Below are 24,023 nucleotides of genomic sequence, written 5' to 3' on the forward strand. Positions count from 1 at the left end.
GGCCAAAACCCAAGGAGTAGCAATATTCCATGCTACCGATCCAGGGCAAGCAGTGGCTTTCCCTATGTCTTTCTCAATAACTGACTATGGACTTTTCCTCCAGGAACTTGTCCAAACCTTTCATAAAACCTTTTTGAGTTACGTGTAAGTTCCACAAAAGGTGCCCAAACTGACAAGAAGACCACTGAAGGATTTAAGGCATGAGCCCCCTTACTTCCCCAGTGGTCACAACCCCCCCCACCACCCAAAGAATAACCCCCTCCCCAAAACCAGTAGGCTTTTCATCAGCTAATGACGAGTGTAATAATAATACTCTGCGCTGTTTGCGCCAAACCAGGCCTCTACACTGACCCAGTTTCAGGGATTCCAGGTGGCTCAGCTGATGGAGAGTCCCCGTGCCAGGATCTGCTGAGCCGCAGAGACCTACACGCGTGATTCAGGCAAAACGGGGCCGGGCAGGCCTGGATTTTACTTCTGCAAAATTTGGTAACCTTAAATAGGAAATATGGTAAAAACAGCCTCAATGTACAGTAAAGAAAGACCCAGATAAGGGGCACACGAAGGCCATTTCTTACCATGGTTTAGTAAAAAGACTCCCATGAGCCTCTTTGAAAAATTGCCAGGGCTGAGAAAGAACATAACATTTTATTCAAAATTCCACTAAACTCTTAAATTTAGGAGCATGAAAAGCAGGTGATAACAGTGGGAATTAGGGGGGGGGGGGGAAGAAGTTAGGAACTTAGCCCCAGGCTCATAAATCCAGGCAAATGAATGTCAAACTTCTAAATTCAGATGAATTTTTAGCTGAGAAGTTACAAAGCTACTATTCTTGGCTGAAAATAAGTACAAAATTTAGGAGCTCAGCCTTTTCTGAATATTGGACCTTAAGTTTTCGGCCAGACGCTGGTTATAAGGCTGTGCATAACCCAGGACTACATTTATACATCTAATGAGCTGAGAAGCAGATCAAATGAGTTTCAAAGAATCCTTAGATCCCAAATTCAGAGCCAGCGCAAGGGTATTGTGCCCCCCACCCTGACCCACAATTAATGTTTAGGTCCCAGACTCTCCCTCCTCCCAAGGTTTTGATAATTAAGCTTATCAAAATCACCCCCCCCCACCCCCACCCCCCCAACACTAGATATTTGGTCCATATTCAAAGCCTTTTGGGGGGGGGGAGAAAGCAAGGATCAGATGCTGCACAGATAATGGAGATATTCACCATCATTCATCATTTATAAATCTGATGTACTGCAAGGCAGAGATCAGGAGACCTTTATCTGATTCGGTGGATAATGCGCGTTCGTGGCAACCCCACTTTTCTGCTTAACCTCAGCAACTGCAGTGAGAGATCTGGCTAATTTATTAGGCACTGCTCGTACCACTAAAACTTCTTATGGAAACAGATGCATCTTCCCTCTGCAGGGACCTAACCCCAGGAGCCAAGTATTAAAAGTGCGATAAGACTAAAACCCCGAGCGAGTAACACTGTCCTCTAAGCTTACTGCACATCTGTACATCTGCCGGGTATGTTAAAACAGCCTTGGCACTGGAAATTTGGAGGTTCTCTGGTCTGCGCCAGGACCCAGACTTGGGTTCCTCAAGACTAGACCTGAATCTGTGGCTGAAATGAAGGAACTGAAAAAAAAAATTCACATCGTCTCTGGGGGGCCTGGAGTTAAAAATCAGTGCTACATGTTTTCAGTTTAGAAATATTTCCAAGTTGCATTTGCATGGTAAATTCTCTAAAATGAAAGAGCTCTTTTTAAGTTACATTTTCTGCATATTAAAAAAAAAAACCTTTCCTTCATCAGAAGGGCACTGAAGTTATCACATCAGAAGAACTGCCAGCACCTGAAACCCAGTGGAACGAGAGAACAGGTACCAGTATCAGAGAAGACAAAGCCCACTCTTACCTTTCTCCAGTGCCTCAATCTGCTCCGCTGTGAACGAGGTCCGGTTCCGCTGGAGTTTCCGTCTGAGCTGCAAACGGAGCTGAGAAGCCGGCAGATCATTGCTGTTGGACCCCCGTGGGTGCTGCTGAAAGCTGGCTGAGGTCATGTAACACCCCCCAAAAGAGAAACAGAGAAAGGGTATCACTTGACTCTCTCACATAGTATTTGCAGCTGTTAAAGCATTTCTGTACCAGTGCGGGTCACAAGGGTATGCATTAAATCGGGCTAAAATTAAAATATACATGGGTACGAGGGTTAGATCTGAAGTTTCCACAGCTTATAGCTGAGTAGGAATGAGGTAGATTGGCAAAGTTGTGTGTTTGAGCGTTTCCATATTAGACTAGAAGGGGGTGCTGAGGGGCAGGAATGAGGTACTTTGGCAGAGCTGGGTCCTCATTCCTCCTCTGCAACTCAATTAAAGGCTTTCTGTTCTTCATTTTCTAGGTAACCTTTCTCTAAAGCTCCATCTCTGGCTTTATCTCAGTGAATGTGGGCAGAACAAACTACTTTTCTCCCCTGCCCATTCCTTCCCTGTCTCCAACCTTTCTGTGTTTTACTGTAACCTACCAACTCCTCATATTTCTTTCTTGGTTTGACTGCTTAACTGTATGTTAGGTTCTGTTTATTTTTATGCATGGAGCAGATTTGCATGCCTGTCATTTCCATTAAATGCAAATCTCTTTCATGCATATTCATTAGGGCTATCCTGAAAACCCGATTGGCCTGGTGCTCCTCCAGGACAGGGTTGGGGACCACATCTACTTATTTTAAATGTTTATTGTAAAGCGCTTAGATTTATCTTAAATAAATTGAACATGAACTTCTGCTATTCTGTTATCGAGACCCTCTCCTAATAACTGTTTTGCCCCAAAATATCAGAAGCTAGACAGCTGGCATTTTCAGGAACAGCATTTGAACTGTTAACCGAGCTGAGCCTTGTTTCTCAGGGATGACTCGGTATATAAGTCCAACATTTTGTTTAGTTTCTCTGTGGTATTTCAGTACCAAGACTCCAAAAGCCCTATTAATATACCTCATTCCTGCTCCACAGCACCCTTCTATTCAGTTCCTGAAACCTCTGCCCCCAAACACCCAAGCTCTGTTAATGCACCCGACTCCTACAGGTCCCGAGACTCTCTCCCCCCCCCAAATACACACAGCTCTGCCAGTACATCACTTCTCACATAACTGGTCCAAATGGTCATTTCCTGAATGTGAGGAGATGCAGGAGGGCTACAGACTCAGAGCATTAACTAACTGCAAGCTTCTTCTTTGGCTGCTTTTCTGTTTCTCTTGAAAATGCAAATCCTTCCTGAAAACCTTGCATGTTTCAGAAGCAGCTGCGAGCTTCAGCACAGCTGAAAGTGTGTTGAGCCTTCAGGATGCCAAACGCTGCAGCACTTCCTGCCTCAACCACAATCACCCACTTCCCCAAGCGAGACCGAATAGTGTAGAATCGGCCATGTAGAGACAGGCAGAGGAGATGCTCTAAGACATTCACATGGCTCCATCTGTCACCTCATCATTTGCAAAGACAACCACGAAATAACCAGAGGGCCAAAATCTCTTTACTACGACTACATAAGAACAGCCTTACTGGGTCAGAGCAATGGTCCATCAAGCCCAGTAGCCAGTTCTCACGGTGGCCAATCCAGGTCACTAGTGCCTGGCCAAAACCCAAGGAGTAGCAATATTCCATGCTACCGATTTAGGGCAAGCAGCGGCTTCCCCCATGTCTTTCTCAATAACAGATTATGGACTTTTCCTCCAGAAACTTGTCCAAACCTTTCTTAAAACCAGTTACGCTATCCACTCTTACCACAACCTCTGGCAATGTGTTCCAGAGCTTAACTATTCTCCGAGTGAAAAAAATTTCCTCCTATTGGTTTAAAAAAAAGTATTTCCATGTAACTTCATCGAGTGTCCCCCTAATCTTTGTAACTTTTGACGGAGTGAAAAATCGATCCACTTTTACCCGTTCTACTCCACTCAGGATTTTGTAGACTTCAATCATATCTACCCTCAACCATCTCTTTTCCAAGCTGAAAAGCCCTAACCGTTTTAATCTTTCCTCATACGAGAGGAGTTCCATCCCCTTTACCATCTTGGTCGCTCTTCTTTGAACCTTTTCTAGAGCCACTATCTCTTTCTTGAGATAAGGAGATCAGAATTGAACACAGTACTCCAGATAAGATCGCACCATGGAGCGATATGGGGCATTATAACATTCCTAGTCTTGTTAACCATCCTTTTTTTAATAATTCCTAGCATCCTGTTTGCTTTTTGGGGCACCACCACCACATAGGTGTACTCAGTGATGAACATTTTAACATTCAATAGACAGTCCCTGCTCAGAAGAGCTTACAATCTAATTTGGACAGACAGACAGGACATCTTGGGGTTGGGGAGTTTCTGGCAGCAGACACAGAACCCAAGAACACAGCAATTACCCAGCAGAAACTCTCCAACTATCTCACTGAGCAATACTACCAGAATCCCTCCCTCCATTTCTCCTCCATCTTCTTCTCTGCCGACACTATAGAAAAGGCAAACAGAATCAACTTGAATGTTATTAAGAGAGGGTCAAAATTTCAAGTAGAGTCGCACAGCTTGCATTTGAGGTCATGACCTCAATAGGTTCTCCATAGGTCACACAAATTTATTTGGCCACGATTGGGGGGGGGGTCACAGCCTCAAAAAGACTGATAAACACTGCATTAGGCAAACAAAGACAACACTTAAGGCAGCAACTTCCAGGGGGCGACAGAGAGCAGCTGCAATCAAAGCAAACCAATAGATGCATCAGTTTACAGGTTCAGCCAGAGGGAGGTAGTGTTGAATGAGCCCTATTATCACAATACATAGATTTTGAAAATGGCCCTCAATGGAGATGGCCCTAATGAAATTGTGTGGGTGCCAACAAGAGCCTGAGCACTTGGATGGCACGTGGAGCACATAAGGACTTCCATGAGGGAAGTCCGAAGTCATAATGTTGTTGTACAGATCCATGGTGCGACCTCATCTGGAATATTGTGTACAATTCTGGAGACCACATTATCAAAAAGATGTGCTAAGAATTGAGTCGGTTCAATGGATGGTCACCAGAATGGTCACGGGGCTCAAGGATCTTCCGTATGAAGAAAGGCTGAATAGATTGCAGCTGTATCACTCGAGGAAGGACGAGAGAGAAGAGACATAATCGAGATGTATAAATATATCACGGGCCGTATCGAGGTGGAAGATGATATTGTCTTCCTTAAAGGACCCTCGGCCACAAGAGGGCATCCGCAGAAAATCAAGGGAGGGAAATTTCATGGAGACTCCAGAAAGTATTTCTTCACCGAAAGGGTGGTTGATCGTTGGAATGAACTTCCACTACAGGTGATTGAGGCCAGCAGTGTGCTAGATTTTAAAAGTAAATGGGATATACATGTGGGATCTCTAGGAGGGTAAAGCCAAGGGGGGGGGGGGTCATTAGAGTGGGCAGACTTGATGGGCTATGGCCCTTTTCTGTCATCTTTTTCTATGTTTAACAGGTGTGAAGTAGCAACATACATGTGCATTCTAGAACATGCTAATGTGCCAGTATAGAGCACACGCAGAAGGGTAAATCTGTGCACTGCTGGGACATTTTACCAGGCCATTTATTAATATACAGAGTTGACAATTTGGGTTTTATAATCTTTGGACACAGAGTCTGTCATCTTTAAAACTGGAGGGCTCAGGGGATACCTCTAGGACTGGAGGTTTCAGACGATGGGCACACTTTATCAAATCTATTTTTCCACCCAATTCTACCTGGATTTGGCTGCCCTTGCATCGCAATGTCAGGAAACCGGTGCTGTCCACTCATCCATGCTCTGGTCTGTAGGTTCTGCATCTTGGTCTCGTCATGAGGAGCAACACGGAGCAGACACCTGAAGAGAGAGAGAAGACATCGAGCTCTCATATCTCTCATTAAGGCAGCTTTTGAGACCTGGGTTCATGCAGAGAGACTTAGAGGCTGCACTGCATGAAAGCAGGAGAAAAGTCCAGGTGGCATCAAGGGCTCAAGCAAAAGGCTGGGGGTGAGGTGACGTGTTTGAGAAGACAAAACCTGGAAAACTGAGGCAGCCCAGCCAGTCAGGATATTCGCAATGAGAAGTCACGAGAGAGATGTGTGTGTACTGCTTCCACTGCATGCAAATCTCTCTCATGAATATTCATTGTGGCCATCCTGAAACCCTGACGGGGTGGAGAGCCGCTGGGACCAAGTTCATGCTCCACCATCACTCCTTGTCACTTATCCTTCTTCACATACAGGGACAAGAAATTACTAATAAAAGCACAATCCAAGCTAGGGGAATGGGTATGATAACAAGTGAGAGAGAACAGAAGACTAGCCCTACTGGGTCCATCTAGCCCAGTAGCCCATTTCCACCCTGGCAACCCAGAAAGAGACGGAAGGAAAGAAGGAAGGAGAGAAAATAATGATATAGGAAGAGGGATAGAAAGAGACGAGGTGAAGGGAAGAGAGAACAGGGATATATGAAAACAGAGAAGCTCTTGTTCCTAAAGGCACTGAAGCACAGACCCCAGCGGCTCAGCTCTCCACCTACTTCTCTGCAGAGAGGCTCTTCCTGGGACCATCCACACTCTTTTTCATTATCATCCCTTCTCCTTCCCCTCAGACAAGAGCCAAAACCTCTCAAGCAAAGTTATAGTCCAACCTCGGGATGGCAACACTGGCTTCTGCGCTGATCCGAATGTCCCTCCATGCAAATTCTGTTTGTAGCCAGGATGACTTCCAGCTCAGTAAATGTGCAGGACACTCTTTCCCTGTCATTTGCTCTAAACACCAGTGTCATCTCTAGACTGGTCGGATGGAGGGAGAGGAGGGGGACAGAGAAGGGGCGTGGAGAGGTGTAAGTGAACAAAAGGGTTGGATGATTTATAAACAAATGTATTTATTTTCTCAATCTCCATAATCTTGGAATTCTTGGCGGAGAACATCAAAAACATACAGAATAAAAATACAGCATTCAAGATACATAAAAATTGAATGGACCAGTAGCTCCAGTCATAAAATGAAACCCAAGCCATTTATGATTATAATTGAGAGCTTCTATACCGCTTCTAATGACTGTGAAGTCAATTCATGAGCCTCTGCAAAGGAGCTACAATACATGATCTTCTGTAAAGGTGATATGATACTTTAGCTTCTGTAGAGATGTTATCATAAGGAGTTGTGAGGTGTTACAATGCATGGGCTCTATACTAAAATACACAGAGCTCTGTGGTGGTGTTCCAGAGTTATTAATACCAGCATGGTCATGCCAATAATCCATCATCCTACTTATATGCACATGTTTATACCAAATCAGTTGTCTTATGTATGTACACATGTAATACTATTGCAGCTAAATACACTATACACTTTACTCATTCAGGTAACGATTTAGAAGTTAGAGTCTATAATTACAGTCCAGTTCATGTGAAAATAAAAGTGTTTACTGCTTTTCTGAAGTTTGATCATTTTTAAGAGTTACCCAGCGTATGCAGTGCCAAGACAAGAAATACAGAAATTAATGAGAGCCTGGAGAAGCCCAGTTCAGTGATACGCAACCACCAACTCCTAGTGATGGGAGGTTGTTGTGGGGGCTTTAAAAGAGCAGGTTAGAGAAGCATCCCTCTGGTAGATTTTATATATAGGGATCCTGCATGGAGGCAAGTGAGTGCAGTAGGTGAATCCCTGAGGACTCTCCCAGCCCCATCTTTCTCCGATTCTAGAATAATTATCCCGCAACCATAACCCTCAGAATTTTGTGATTCTGGACATGTTATGTCAGGCATCAGTGATATACATTTTGTTTTAATGGGTTTGATATTTGACAATTTATTCATCTGCCACTCTTGGGGAGGGCGGTGGATAGGAGATGATGCACTTATACTCCCCTTTTCCACCCCAAATATTCTGTGACATGCTTCTTCTCAGAAGGCACCAGCCCAAGGTCCTGTACCTTGATAAGCTCCCTGCTCAATAATTACCACTGCGAACAGAAACGGGTCAGGTGTAGTGGAAATACACAGCAAACGCCTCAGCGGGACACTCTTGGCCCATCAGAGTTCCCAATATCGATTTCATCTTTTATTTTTGAAATCCATTTAATCATGGAAATACCCTCTCTAAAAATACATAACAGCATGATGTTCTTCCAAGGAACTGTACTCTTCTCCAAACTCCAGGGCGTCGGGTGCACATTCCCATCCCTTCTGCTTAGGCTCCAACTGCCCTGAAAACCTGGTGCCACTGCTGTCCAGCCCAGGGAAGCTTTTAGTCTCATTAGTTAAGAAACAGTGATGTCCTGTATGACCCAGTTCAAATGCAGTGGAAACACAGGAATATTCGAATCTCCATCCCTCTCTGGCTTAGTTAACAAATGGATCCAGTCCACCTTTTATCCCCATTGAATGCCAGGCTGATTGTCTCAAGAAAAGCGGTGGACAATTAGAACAAATCTCTGCACGCAGTGGGATAAAATGCAGGACTGAATCAGTTTGGTCGACTTGAGATAGAGTAGCAAATCCACGGTCACATTTGAGACTCGCTAGACCAGCCCTCAGATGGCTATTGAAACAGCTTGTGCTGTGCAGAAGCTATAGAGTCTTCCCTAAAGGCTGGTAAGCGAACCCAGGGCTACGAAGTTGCCCAGTTCCAGGCTGGAGCCTTTTTTACTAGTCCTGGCTTTGAACTTCCGTCTTAAAGCACTATGGGATTCGTAGTCCGTGGTTTTACCCACTGAACTTTGTGCTGAAAATCATAGGCATCAAGGATAAGAATGTCAGAAATCCAGAACTGATGTATGATTTCCCTTCTGGATCTGGGCACTTTGGCAGTTGTGGCACATTGCCTCCAAAATGCACGTCTCTAAGATCTTAGAAGCAAGGAGTTAATTTACTGAATATTTGTTATCCTTCTACTGTCCTTTGTATGTTTTAATAGATAAGCGAGAGGTAAAAATAAATTCCACAATGTTTAAGGTAGAAGACCTCCAGCTAGCTGGCCAGTCTGAGGGACAGGGAAGGTAGGGTGCAGTAAACGTTGCTGTAAATTTATACCAATGATTAAGCGATTATACCTGTATTCTCAGGAATGACCACAGGAGGACAGCACTGAGCTATTAAATATAGTTCTTTCTAAGGTAATTGGCGCCCTCGTGTGGCGCTATCCAGAATAGCGCCTATAAATCTAAGATTTGAAATTCAGCCCCAAATTTCTTTATATGCATTTTGTTTTTATATAAATATTTCTTTGATTGCTTAGCCCACCCTCCCAAAAAAGCCCAGAATGGGTTACAGATCAGCATACACAGTATAATTAAATAATTGCATAGCACAGACAGATACTCTTACAAAGAGTAATGTTAGTTTTCTTGGTAACAGTATTTTAGGTGCATTCAGATAACAATTTAGAAGTCAGAGTCTATAATTACAGTCCAGTTCATGTGAAAATAAAAGTGTTTACTGATTTTCTGAAGTTTGATCATTTTTAAAGAGTTATCTGGCGTATGAAGTGCCAAGACAAGAAATACAGAAATTAATGAGAGCCTGGAGAAGCCCAATTCAGTGATACACAAACACCAACTTCTGTGATGGGAGGTTGTTGTGGGGGCTTTAAAAGAGCAGGTTAGAGAAGCATCCCTCTGGTAGATTTTATATATAGGGATCCTGCATGGAGGAAACAGAGTGCAGTAGTTGAATCCCTGAGGTCTCTCCCAGCCCCATCTTTCTCCGATTCTAGAATAATTATCCTGGAACCATAACCCTCAGAATTTTGCATCAGTGATATACATTGTCACAACCCGGGGTCTCTGATGAGCACAGCAGACCCCTCTGGCCCGGCATGTCCCTTTTAGCTTGGGGTACCCTTCAGGTCTAGCCATGGCTATGCTGTGGTTAAACCTCAGTATTTTGGGTTAGAATTTCCCTTTCCAGCCAAAAGAAGAAAACTTACACCAAGATTCAAGTTCTTAGAAAAAGATTTATTATTCTTGGCCACTGGCCAGACTTTGTGTTTGAGTTCAAAGCACCCTGTTTCTTACAGAATAATTCAACTGTTTCAAAAGGAACAAAAGCAAAGAATTTCAGCAGTAAACAAAAATAAAGCTTTTCCTCCAACAACTGGCCAACAGCAGTTAGTTAAACTTCCAATAATCTTAATTTCTTAGCCAGTGCTATGCCAAGTAAAGACTCTGGATACAGAGTCTGGCAATACTTTCAGGCAGGTTCTTAAGGTAGCTAATAGCAATGCTTAATCTTATCACGGTATCTTGCCACTTTATACTGGCTGAGCAGGTTCTTTGCATTCAGGCAGCTTTTGTGCAAAGAGTTCTTAACTAACTCTCCCGGGTTATAAGTGAGAAAAAGAGTCAAATATAAGCTTTACCGCATGTACAGTCCACAAACTAGCAGACAGCAAAAAGACAATTCTTAAACATAGGCTGGCTCAGCATTCAGAAGAGCTTCCAGCCACAGCTGTTGCCCTGCACTGCTACAATCAGCTGCCTCTGTTCAAACATGCCTCTGCCAAAACATCAGCAAAACAAAAATAGGAAAACCAAACATTTTCTCTGAGACAAAAAAACCCAATAGCATAAGCAAGAAAAAACTTCTGCCAGCACAAGCCCCTTTCTTCTAGCCAAAACACAGTTCAAAGTAATGGCCTCCTCAGAGAGTTAATGGCACAGTCCACACTCACTTTTACAGCAGTTCATTCTCCTCAGTTCCACACTAGGTTGTGGTACACTCTCTGTTGCTTCCAAATTATTCACCTGGCCCACTCCTCCAGCATCTCACAGTCTGGCTGGGAAAATAAACATTTTCTTCTGCTGATCACTTCCCAGCTCCTTGTTCCTCTCTCCTCTAATTCCCTCACCGGCTTCCATTTTAGGGAGCTCAAAACCACCCCCTCTCTGCCTGGCTGAGGTGGGGGGAGGGAGTTGAATCAGTTATTTAGAGACCTTTCCCTGTTCCTTTCTTTTCAAAGGAACAGCAAGCATTTCAGGAAAAAGATCTCCAGCCAGGATTTCAAGGATCTATACAAGAGTGCAAGTTTCCTGAAGAACTTTCCCTGTCTCATACTGGCTATTCCAGAGATAGTCATTGCCTGCAAATTCCAGGACAGTGACTTGGTCAGCTCTTCTACACTGGGGCTAAATTTTTCATAGGAACAAAACCCCTGCTGGCAGCGGGTTTGTTCCAACATCTTGGTTTAATGGGCTCGATATTATTATTATTACACCAGTTCATTCATCTGTCACTCTTGGGGAGGGCGCTGGATAGTAGATGATGCACTTATACTCCCATTTTCCATCCCAAATATTCTGTGACATGCTTTTTCTCAGGAGACACCAGCCCAAGCTCCTGTGCCTGGATAAGCTCCCTGCTTAATAATTACCATTGTGAACAGAAACGGGTCAGGTGTAGTGGAAATACACAACAAATGCCTCAGCGGGACAGGCTTAGCCTATTATAGTTCCCCAAATCAATTCAACTTTTATATTTAGAAATCCATTTAATCTAGGAAATACCCTCTCTAAGGAAATACCTCTCAAGGAATTGTGTGGGTAGGAACATCTGGAAGGAGTGGAAATGCAGTAGGCAAAACTGAAAGGAGCGATTGTAAGAGCGATAAAATTTTTGTGAGGAAAGTAAGGAAAAGTATGAGAAAAAAAGGCCACTTTGGTTCTCATAAGTAGTAGCTGAGAAGGTAAGGAATAAGATTATCTTTCATAAACTACAAAAGATCGTAGAAAGAGGATGACAGCCAAAAAAATCAGGAAAAGATAAAAGAGGCTGGTCATGTAGTCAAGAAAGCAAAGTTGCAAATGGAAGAAAAAAAATGTTTATTGCAGTGTGGATTCTTCCATGACTTCTAAGACTCCTTTTTTATTGATGATTCTATCACATTCAGAACATTTATATGTTTTTTCTCCAGTGTGGGTCTCTATTATTGAAGGATTTATCACATTCAGAACATTGATACGGTTTTTCACCAGCGTGTATTTTTCATAATGTCAAAAATTTTGTTTCTCATTGAAGCTTTTACTGCATCCAGTAAATTTCAATAATAGAGGTAGCCTCAGAAGACATGAAATAATGCATGCCGGAGAAAAAACATATTAATCCTCTGAATGTGATAAAAGCCTTCAATAACATAGAAAGCCTCAGAAGACATAAAAGAGCGCACTCTAGAGAAAAACCATATTAATGGTCTGAATGTGATAAGAGCCTTCAATCAAAAAGAATACCTCAGGAGACATGAAAGAACGCACGCCGGAGAAAAACCATATAAATGGTCTGAATGTGATAAAAGTCTTGAATCAAAAGGAATATCTCAAGAGACATACAGATAGCCACAGAAGACATGAAAGAATGCACAATGGAGAAAAACCATGTTAATGCTCTGAATGTGATAAAAGCCTTCAATAATATACATAGTAACATAGTAACATAGTAGATGACGGCAGATAAAGACCCGAATGGTCCATCCAGTCTGCCCAACCTGATTCAATTTAAATTTTTTAAATTTTTTTTAAATTTTTTTCTTCTTAGCTATTTCTGTGCAAGAATCCAAAGCTTTACCCGGTTCTGTGCTTGGGTTCCTACTGCCGAAATCTCCATTAAAACCTACTCCAGCCATTGAAGCCCTCTCCAGCCCATCCTCCCCCAAACGGCCATATACAGACACAGACCGTGCAAGTCTGCCCAGTACTGGCCTTAGTTCAATATTTAATCTTATTTTCTGATTCTAGATCCTCTGTGTTCATCCCACGCTTCTTTGAACTCAGTCACATTTTTCCTCTCCACCACCTCTCTCGGGAGCGCATTCCAGGCATCCACCACCCTCTCCGTAAAGTAGAATTTCCTAACATTGCCCCTGAATCTACCACCCCTCAACCTCAAATTATGTCCTCTGGTTTTACCATTTTCCTTTCTCTGGAAAAGATTTTGTTCTACGTTAATACCCTTCAAGTATTTGAACGTCTGAATCATATCTCCCCTGTCCCTCCTTTCCTCTAGGGTATACATATTCAGGGCTTCCAGTCTCTCCTCATACGTCTTCTGGCGCAAGCCTCCTATCATTTTCGTCGCCCTCCTCTGGACCACCTCAAGTCTTCTTACGTCATTCGCCAGATACGGTCTCCAAATCTGAACACAATACTCCAAGTGGGGCCTTACCAATGACCTGTACAGGGGCATCAACACCTTCTTCCTTCTACTGGCTACGCCTCTCTTTATACAGCCCAGAATCCTTCTGGCAGCAGCCACTGCCTTGTCACACTGTTTTTTCGCCTTTAGATCTTCGGACACTATCACCCTAAAGTCCCTCTCCTCGTCCGTGCATATCAGCTTCTCACCTCCCAGCATATACAGTTCCTTCCGATTATTAATCCCCAAATGCATTACTCTGCATTTCTTTGCACTGAATTTTAGTTGCCAGGCATTAGACCATTCCTCTAACTTTTGCAGATCCTTTTTCATATTTTCCACTCCCTCTTTGGTGTCTACTCTGTTACAAATCTTGGTATCATCTGCAAAAAGGCACACTTTTCCTTCTAACCCTTCAGCAATGTCACTCACAAACATATTGAACAGGATTGGCCCCAGCACATTCAAAATAATAATACAGTTTTTCCTCAGAGTGGGTTCTTTCCTGTCTTTTGAGGATACCTTTATATTATTGAAGAATTTATCACATTCAGAACATTCATACAGTTTTTCCTCAGCGTGGGTTATTTCATGTCTACTGAGGTTACCTGCATATTATTGAAGGATTTATCACATTCAGAACATTAATATGGTTTTTCCTCAGCGTGGGTTTCTTTCATGTCTACTGAGGTTACCTGCATATTATTGAAGGATTTGTCACATTCAGAACATTTATATGGTTTAACCTCAGCCTGGGTTCTTTCATATTTGCTGAGGCTACCTGCATATTATTGGAGGATTTATCACATTCAGAATATTTACATGGTTTTTCCTCAATGTTGATTCTTTCATGTCTGCTGAAGCTACTTATATTATTGAAGGATTTATCACATTCAGAACATTAATACGTTTTTTCCTCAGCATGGGCTTTTTCCTGTCCTTAGAGGCTACCTTTATATTATTGAAGGACTTATCACATTCAGAATATTAATATGCTTTTTCCTCAGCATGGGCTTTTTCCTGTCCTTAGAGGCTACCTTTATATTATTGAAGGATTTATCACATTCAGAACATTTACATGGTTTTTCCTCAGCCTGGGTTCTTTCATGTCTGCTGAGGCTACCTGCATATTATTGGATTTATCATATTCAGAATATTTACATGGTTTTTCCTCAATGTTGATTCTTTCATGTCTGCTGGATACCTCTATTATTGAAGGATTTATCACATTCAGAACATTAATATGGTTTTTCCTCAGCATGGGTTTCTTTCATGTCTGCTGGATACCTCTATTATTGAAGGATTTATCACATTCAGAACATTAATATGGTTTTTCCTCAGCGTGGGTTTCTTTCATGACTACTGAGGCTACCTGCATATTATTGAAGAATTTATCACATTCAGAACACTTACATGGTTTTTCCTCAGCGTGGGTTCTATCCTGTTTTCTGAGGCTACCTTTATATTATTGAAGGATTTATCACATTCAGAACATTTACATGGTTTTTCCTCAGGCTGGGTTCTTTCATGTCTGCTGAGGCTACCTGCATATTATTGGATTTATCATATTCAGAATATTTACATGGTTTTTCCTCAATGTTGATTCTTTCATGTCTGCTGGATACCTCTATTATTGAAGGATTTATCACATTCAGAACATTAATATGGTTTTTCCTCAGCGTGGGTTTCTTTCATGTCTACTGAGGTTACCTGCATATTATTGAAGGATTTGTCACATTCAGAACATTTATATGGTTTAACCTCAGCCTGGGTTCTTTCATATTTGCTGAGGCTACCTGCATATTATTGGAGGATTTATCACATTCAGAATATTTACATGGTTTTTCCTCAATGTTGATTCTTTCATGTCTGCTGAAGCTACTTATATTATTGAAGGATTTATCACATTCAGAACATTAATACGTTTTTTCCTCAGCATGGGCTTTTTCCTGTCCTTAGAGGCTACCTTTATATTATTGAAGGACTTATCACATTCAGAATATTAATATGCTTTTTCCTCAGCATGGGCTTTTTCCTGTCCTTAGAGGCTACCTTTATATTATTGAAGGATTTATCACATTCAGAACATTTACATGGTTTTTCCTCAGCCTGGGTTCTTTCATGTCTGCTGAGGCTACCTGCATATTATTGGATTTATCATATTCAGAATATTTACATGGTTTTTCCTCAATGTTGATTCTTTCATGTCTGCTGGATACCTCTATTATTGAAGGATTTATCACATTCAGAACATTAATATGGTTTTTCCTCAGCATGGGTTTCTTTCATGTCTGCTGGATACCTCTATTATTGAAGGATTTATCACATTCAGAACATTAATATGGTTTTTCCTCAGCGTGGGTTTCTTTCATGACTACTGAGGCTACCTGCATATTATTGAAGAATTTATCACATTCAGAACATTTACATGGTTTTTCCTCAGCGTGGGTTCTATCCTGTTTTCTGAGGCTACCTTTATATTATTGAAAGATTTATCACATTCAGAACATTTACATGGTTTTTCCTCAGCGTGGGTTCTATCCTGTTTTCTGAGGCTACCTTTATATTATTGAAAGATTTATCACATTCAGAACACTTACATGGTTTTTCCTCAGCGTGGGTTCTATCCTGTTTTCTGAGGCTACCTTTATATTATTGAAGGATTTATCACATTCAGAACATTTACATGGTTTTTCCTCAGGCTGGGTTCTTTCATGTCTGCTGAGGCTACCTGCATATTATTGGATTTATCATATTCAGAATATTTACATGGTTTTTCCTCAATGTTGATTCTTTCATGTCTGCTGGATACCTCTATTATTGAAGGATTTATCACATTCAGAACATTTACATGGTTTTTCCTCCATGTAGGTTCTTTCATGACTGCTAAGGCTACCTGCATATTATTGAAGAATTTATCACATTCAGAACACTTACATGGTTTTCCTCAGCGTGGGTTCTATCCTGTTTTCTGAGGCTACCTTTATATTATTGAAAGATTTATCACATTCAGAACATTTACATGGTTTTTCCTCAGCGTGGGTTCTATCCTGTTTCCTGAGGCTACCTTTATATTATTGAAGAATTTATCACATTCAGAACACTTACATGGTTTTTCCTCAGCGTGAGTTCTTTCATGTCGCTACTTGCATATTATTGAAGGATTTGTCACATTCAGAACATTTACATGGTTTTTCATCAATGTTGATTCTTTCATGTCTGCTGAACATACCTATCTTATTGAAGGATTTATCACATTCAGAACATTTACATGGTTTTTCCTCAGCCTGGGTTCTTTCATGTCTGCTGAGGCTATTGAAGGATTTGTCACATTCAGAACATTTACATGGTTTTTTCATCAATGTTGATTCTTTCATGTCTGCTGGATACCTCTATTATTGAAGGATTTATCACATTCAGAACATTAATATGGTTTTTCCTCAGCATGGGTTTCTTTCATGTCTGCTGGATACCTCTATTATTGAAGGATTTATCACATTCAGAACATTAATATGGTTTTTCCTCAGCGTGGGTTTCTTTCATGACTACTGAGGCTACCTGCATATTATTGAAGAATTTATCACATTCAGAACACTTACATGGTTTTTCCTCAGCGTGGGTTCTATCCTGTTTTCTGAGGCTACCTTTATATTATTGAAAGATTTATCACATTCAGAACATTTACATGGTTTTTCCTCAGCGTGGGTTCTATCCTGTTTTCTGAGGCTACCTTTATATTATTGAAAGATTTATCACATTCAGAACACTTACATGGTTTTTCCTCAGCGTGGGTTCTATCCTGTTTTCTGAGGCTACCTTTATATTATTGAAGGATTTATCACATTCAGAACATTTACATGGTTTTTCCTCAGGCTGGGTTCTTTCATGTCTGCTGAGGCTACCTGCATATTATTGGATTTATCATATTCAGAATATTTACATGGTTTTTCCTCAATGTTGATTCTTTCATGTCTGCTGGATACCTCTATTATTGAAGGATTTATCACATTCAGAACATTAATATGGTTTTTCCTCAGTGTGGGTTTCTTTCATGACTGCTAAGGCTACCTGCATATTATTGAAGAATTTATCACATTCAGAACACTTACATGGTTTTCCTCAGCGTGGGTTCTATCCTGTTTCCTGAGGCTACCTTTATATTATTGAAAGATTTATCACATTCAGAACATTTACATGGTTTTTCCTCAGCGTGGGTTCTATCCTGTTTCCTGAGGCTACCTTTATATTATTGAAAGATTTATCACATTCAGAACATTTACATGGTTTTTCCTCAGCGTGGGTTATTTCATGTCTACTAAGGTTACCTGCATATTATTGAAGGATTTGTCACATTCAGAACATTTACATGGTTTTTCATCAATGTTGATTCTTTCATGTCTGCTGAACATACCTATCTTATTGAAGGACTTATCACATTCAGAACATTAATATGCTTTTTCCTCAGCATGGGCTTTTTCCTGTCCTTAGAGGCTACCTTTATATTATTGAAGGATTTATCACATTCAGAACATTTACATGGTTTTTCCTCAGCCTGGGTTCTTTCATGTCTGCTGAGGCTACCTGCATATTATTGGATTTATCATATTCAGAATATTTACATGGTTTTTCCTCAATGTTGATTCTTTCATGTCTGCTGGATACCTCTATTATTGAAGGATTTATCACATTCAGAACATTAATATGGTTTTTCCTCAGCATGGGTTTCTTTCATGTCTGCTGGATACCTCTATTATTGAAGGATTTATCACATTCAGAACATTTACATGGTTTTTCATCAGCCTTGGGTTTCTTTCATGACTGCTAAGGCTACCTGCATATTATTGAAGAATTTATCACATTCAGAACACTTACATGGTTTTTCCTCAGCGTGGGTTCTATCCTGTTTTCTGAGGCTACCTTTATATTATTGAAGGATTTATCACATTCAGAACACTTACATGGTTTTTCCTCAGTGTGGGTTCTTTCCTGTCTTCTGAGGCTACCTCCATATTATTGAAGGATTTATCACATTCAGAACATTAATACGGTTTTTCCTCAGCGTGGGTTTCTTTCATGACTACTGAGGCTACCTGCATATTATTGTAGGATTTATCACATTCAGAACCTTTACATGGTTTTTCCTCAGCGTGGGTTCTATCCTGTTTTCTGAGGCTACCTTTATATTATTGAAGGATTTATCACATTCAGAACATTCATACGGTTTTTCCTCAGCATAGGATCTTTCATGTCTTCTGAGGCTACCTTTATATTATTCAAGGATTTATCACATTCAGAACATTTATATAGTTTTTTCTCAGCGTTGGTTCTTTCATGTCTGCTGAGGCTACCTGTATATTATTGAAGGATTTTTCACATTCAGAATATTAATATCGTTTTTCACCAATGTGGATTCTTTCATGAATTCTAAGGCTACTTATATTATTGAATGATATATCACATTCAGAACATTTACATGGTTTTTCCCCAGCATGGGTTCTTTCATGTCACTACCTGCATATTATTGAATGATATATCACATTCAGAACATTTACATGGTTTTTCTTCAGCATGTCTTTTGAGGTTTCCTTTTCATTGAAGGATTTATCACATTTAGAACATTAATATGGTTTTTCAGTAGTATGGATTCTTATATGAAGTTTTCGCTGTTTTTTTGTGTGAAGCTCCTACCACAATCAGAACATTGATATGGTTTTTCTCCAGCATGGATTATTTCATAAATTCTGAATTACTCCTTTTGATTCAAGGATTTATCACATTCAGAACATTAATATGGTTTTTCAGTAGTATGGATTCTTTTATGAAGTTTTAGCTGTTTTTTTGTGTGAAGCTCCTACCACAATCAGAACATTGATATGGTTTTTCTCCAGCATGGATTCTTTCATAAATTCTGAGTTACTGCTTTTGATTGAAGGATTTATCACATTTAGAACGTTAATATCGGTTTTCACCAGCGTGGATTCTTTCATGAATTCAAAGGCTACCTATATTATTGGAGGATTTATCACATACAGAACATTTACAAGGTTTTTCCTCAGCATTGGTTCTTTCATGTCTGCTGAGGCTACCTGTATATTATTGAAGGATTTATCACATTCAAAACATTTATAGGGATTTTCAGCAGAATGGATTCTTTTATGAAGTTTTAGCTGTTTTTTTTTGTGTGTAAAGCTCCTACCAATCGGAACATTTATATGGCAGAAAAAACTGTCACTGCACAGGCAGCAGGAAGAAAGAGCTTGTGGTACAGGCATGAGGAGAGAGATTGGAGAAAAGGCAATGGAAGAGGTCAGAGCACAGGCAGGAGGAGAGCTTGGGATACTGGCAAGAAGAACAGTCACTGCACAGGCAGCAGGAGGAAAGAGCTTGGAGAACAGGCAGGAGACAGATTGGAGGAAAGTCATGGGAAGAGCTCAGAGCACAGGCAGGAGAAGAGAGCTTGGGGTACTGGAGAGGGATGGGAGGAAAGGCATGGGAAGAGCTCAGAGCACAGGCAGGAGGAGAGAGTTTGGGGTACTGGCAAGAAGAACAGTCACTGCACAGGCAGCAGGAGGAAAGAGCTTGGAGAACAGGCAGGAGACAGATTGGAGGAAAGTCATGGGAAGAGCTCAGAGCACAGGCAGGAGAAGAGAGCTTGGGGTACTGGAGAGGGATGGGAGGAAAGGCATGGGAAGAGCTCAGAGCACAGGCAGGAGGAGAGAGTTTGGGGTACTGGCAAGAAGAACAGTCACTGCACAGGCAGCAGGAGGAAAGAGCTTGGAGAACAGGCAGGAGACAGATTGGAGGAAAGTCATGGGAAGAGCTCAGAGCACAGGCAGGAGAAGAGAGCTTGGGGTACTGGAGAGGGATGGGAGGAAAGGCATGGGAAGAGCTCAGAGCACAGGCAGGAGGAGAGAGTTTGGGGTACTGGCAAGAAGAACAGTCACTGCACAAGCAGCAGGAGGAAAGAGTTTGGAGAACAGGCAGGAGACAGATTGGAGGAAAGTCATGGGAAGAGCTCAGAGCACAGGCAGGAGAAGAGAGCTTGGGGTACTGGAGAGAGATTGGAGGAAAGGCATGGGAAGAGCTCAGAGCACAGGCAGGAGGAGAGAGCTTGGGGTACTGGCAGGAGGAGAGAGATTGGAGGAAAGGCATGGGATGAGCTCAGAGCACAGGCAGGAGGAGAGAGCTTGGGGTACTGGCAAGAAAAACAGTCACTGCACAAGCAGCAGGAGGAAAGAGTTTGGAGAACAGGCAGGAGACAGATGGGAGGAAAGTCATGGGAAGAGCTCAGAGCACAGGCAGGAGAAGAGAGCTTGGGGTACTGGAGAGGGATGGGAGGAAAGGCATGGGAAGAGCTCAGAGCACAGGCAGGAGGAGAGAGTTTGGGGTACTGGCAAGAAGAACAGTCACTGCACAGGCAGCAGGAGGAAAGAGCTTGGAGAACAGGCAGGAGACAGATTGGAGGAAAGTCATGGGAAGAGCTCAGAGCACAGGCAGGAGAAGAGAGCTTGGGGTACTGGAGAGGGATGGGAGGAAAGGCATGGGAAGAGCTCAGAGCACAGGCAGGAGAAGAGAGCTTGGGGTACTGGAGAGGGATGGGAGGAAAGGCATGGGAAGAGCTCAGAGCACAGGCAGGAGGAGAGAGTTTGGGGTACTGGCAAGAAGAACAGTCACTGCACAGGCAGCAGGAGGAAAGAGCTTGGAGAACAGGCAGGAGACAGATTGGAGGAAAGGCATGGGAAGAGCTCAGAGCACAGGCAGGAGGAGAGAGCTTGGGGTACTGGAGAGAGATTGGAGGAAAAGCACGGGAAGAGCTCAGAGCACAGGCAGGAGGAGAGAGCTTGGGGTACTGGCAGGAGGAGAGAGATTGGAGGAAAAGCACGGGAAGAGCTCAGAGCACAGGCAGGAGGAGAGAGCTTGGGGTACTGGCAAGAAGAACAGTCACTGCACAGGCAGCAGGAGGAAAGAGCTTGGAGAACAGGCAGGAGACAGATTGGAGGAAAGTCATGGGAAGAGCTCAGAGCACAGGCAGGAGAAGAGAGCTTGGGGTACTGGAGAGGGATGGGAGGAAAGGCATGGGAAGAGCTCAGAGCACAGGCAGGAGGAGAGAGTTTGGGGTACTGGCAAGAAGAACAGTCACTGCACAGGCAGCAGGAGGAAAGAGCTTGGAGAACAGGCAGGAGACAGATTGGAGGAAAGTCATGGGAAGAGCTCAGAGCACAGGCAGGAGAAGAGAGCTTGGGGTACTGGAGAGGGATGGGAGGAAAGGCATGGGAAGAGCTCAGAGCACAGGCAGGAGGAGAGAGTTTGGGGTACTGGCAAGAAGAACAGTCACTGCACAGGCAGCAGGAGGAAAGAGCTTGGAGAACAGGCAGGAGACAGATTGGAGGAAAGTCATGGGAAGAGCTCAGAGCACAGGCAGGAGAAGAGAGCTTGGGGTACTGGAGAGGGATGGGAGGAAAGGCATGGGAAGAGCTCAGAGCACAGGCAGGAGGAGAGAGTTTGGGGTACTGGAGAGGGATGGGAGGAAAAGCATGGGATGAGCTCAGAGCACAGGCAGGAGGAGAGAGTTTGGGGTACTGGCAAGAAGAACAGTCACTGCACAGGATAATATCAATGACGGGAGGGGAAGTGGGTTCAATCCCCACTGTGGCTCCCTGGGACTCTGGGCAAGTCACCCAATCCCAAGTGCAGAAAAGCAGCATCGCAAGGTCCAGCCCCCTTCCCATAATACGCAAGTTCTGGGTACAATGCAGATGACTTTTGAATGTTTTCTTTTTATTATTATTAAATTTTATAATATAACAGTTCAACAACAACAATCCAGCAACACTGGATACAACATAGCATAGAAATCAAGACAGGCCAGCAAAACGTCTGCCTCCCCACCGCTTCCCAGCTCCACGTCTCTACATTCCATAAAAAAAATAGTGTTCATGCTATACCCAGTCCAAAACAAACCTGAACATTAAGGGCTCCTTTTACAAAGCCACGGTAGCAGCTTTAACGCGTGCGACTTTTAATCACGCGCTAGCTGAAAAACTACCGCCTGCTCAAGAGGCTATTACGAGCATTAAACCACTACCGCAGCTTCGTAAAAGGAGCCCTAAGAACCCCCAGAAAACATAGTGTACTCCATATGGAAGTCCCTTTGTGGTTCCTTCAGAGATTTTGAATGTTTTCTTATGTTATTTGCCGACTTATATCTCGCCAAATCCTCCTAAGTGGGCAACAACAGATAATCAGAGATAATTTTAAAAATGTAAAATTCTTGCAATGGAACTATGGCAAATTGTAACCCATTCTGAGCTCGTTGGGATAGAAAATAAATTAACGAAATAAATAGAACATGCAGTTGCTAACGGTTTTTGTACAACACTAGGGGCCTAGAGCACATTTACACATAAATAGATAGGTGAAAGCCTGGGATATATACACAGGATGCCCAGTCAGCTCTGTGAAAATCGCCCTCATTTACATAAGTGTGACTGGGACTGAAGGAAATTCATATCAAGCCCAGTATCCTGTTTCCAACGGCTGCCAAATCAAGTCACAAGTACCTGGCAAGATTTCAAAAGAGTAAAACAGATTTTATGCTGCCTATCCCAGAAATAAAGGAGTGGATTTTTCCCAGGTTCATCGTAATAATGGTTTATGGACTTTTCTTGTAGGAACTTGTCCAAACCTTTTTTAAACCCTGCTAAGCTAACTGCTTTTATCACATTTCCTGACCTCAAATTCCAGTTTAATTACATTGAGTGAAGAAATATTTTCTCTGATTTATTTTAAAATTGCTACTTAGTAGCTTCATTGTGCGCCCTCTAATCCATGTGCTTTTGGAAAGATTAAAGAAGAGATTTTTGGTTATCTGCTCCATTCCACTTAGTATTTTATAGACGTCAATTATATCTCCCCTGAGCTATCTCTTTTCCAAGTCATCCTATCCACTTTATCATTTTTGTCACCCTTCTTTGTAGCTTTTCTAATGACACTACATCTTTATTGAGATGTGGTAACTGGAATAGCACACAGTATTCAAGGTGTGATCCCATCATGGAGCGATGCAAAGGAACTATATATAACACTAGTCTATAAGCCCATTACATTAACGGGTGCTGGAATAGATGTGTCTTTCTTTCTTTCTGTCTCTCTTTCTCTCCTTGGCCGCTTTCTGTCTGTCTTTCTGTCTCTCTCTCTCTCTCCTTGGCCGCTTTCTGTCTGTCTGTCTTTCTGTCTCTGTCTCTCCTTGGCCGCTTTCTGTCTGTCTGTCTTTCTGTCTCTCTCTCTCCTTGGCCGCTTTCTGTCTGTCTGTCTTTCTTTCTGTCTCTCTCTCTCTCCTTGGCTGCTTTCTGTCTGTCTGTCTTTCTTTCTGTCTCTCTCTCTCCTTGGCCGCTGTCTGTCTGTCTTTTTTTCTCTCTCTTTGGCCGCTGTCTGTCTGTCTGTCTCTCTGGCCCCCTGTCTGTTTATCATTCTTTCTGTCTGTCTCTCTCCCTGGTCCCTTGTCTATCTGTCTTTCTGTCTGTCTCCCTGTTTCTCTCCTTGGCCCCCTTCTGTCTCCCTTCCCCCCTCCCCCGAGCAAACCAAGATTGCTGCCTGCTCCCAGCACACCCCTCCCCCCAAAGCAGCTCTTTTTCCTTCTCCCCCTCCACTTCCCTGTGCAGTAGCAGCCAGATGACTCGCAGCACCCGCACCCTGTCCACTTCGTTCAGGCCGAAGGACACCCTCCTGCCGTTGCCGTTGGCGCCACTCCAACCGCTGCACACGCCGCAAGCTGACGCACATCACATGCATGCCGCACGTGACGCAAATCGAACACAGCCGCGGAAGCACACAGCACGGCAGCAGGGATCACGGCCTCCTAAGTGCGCAAGCGCATGG

General features: G+C 42.6%; 1 protein-coding gene across 5 annotated transcripts in view; it reads right to left on the bottom strand.

Moving 5' to 3' along the window:
• The window catches only part of LOC117367854 (paired box protein Pax-6-like), a 34,631-nt gene that overhangs the window by 8,456 nt on the left and 2,152 nt on the right, over positions 1-24,023 (bottom strand). The window contains exons 1-3 of one of the 5 annotated variants that reach the window (XM_033960888.1): positions 10,766-10,878; positions 5,754-5,872; positions 1,917-2,051 (exon numbers count right to left, since the gene is read on the bottom strand). In XM_033960888.1, coding sequence (XP_033816779.1) covers positions 1,917-2,051; positions 5,754-5,872; positions 10,766-10,785 — 274 coding nt within the window. In that variant the 5' untranslated portion in view covers positions 10,786-10,878. Of the gene's footprint in view, positions 1-1,916; positions 2,052-5,753; positions 5,873-6,664; positions 6,759-10,692; positions 10,879-24,023 lie in introns of those variants that run through there. The other 4 variants (XM_033960889.1, XM_033960891.1, XM_033960890.1 and 1 more) reach the window with 4 other exon arrangements.

This window comes from Geotrypetes seraphini, chromosome 10 (genome assembly GCF_902459505.1).
Source record: "Geotrypetes seraphini chromosome 10, aGeoSer1.1, whole genome shotgun sequence".
NCBI lineage: Eukaryota > Metazoa > Chordata > Amphibia > Gymnophiona > Dermophiidae > Geotrypetes > Geotrypetes seraphini.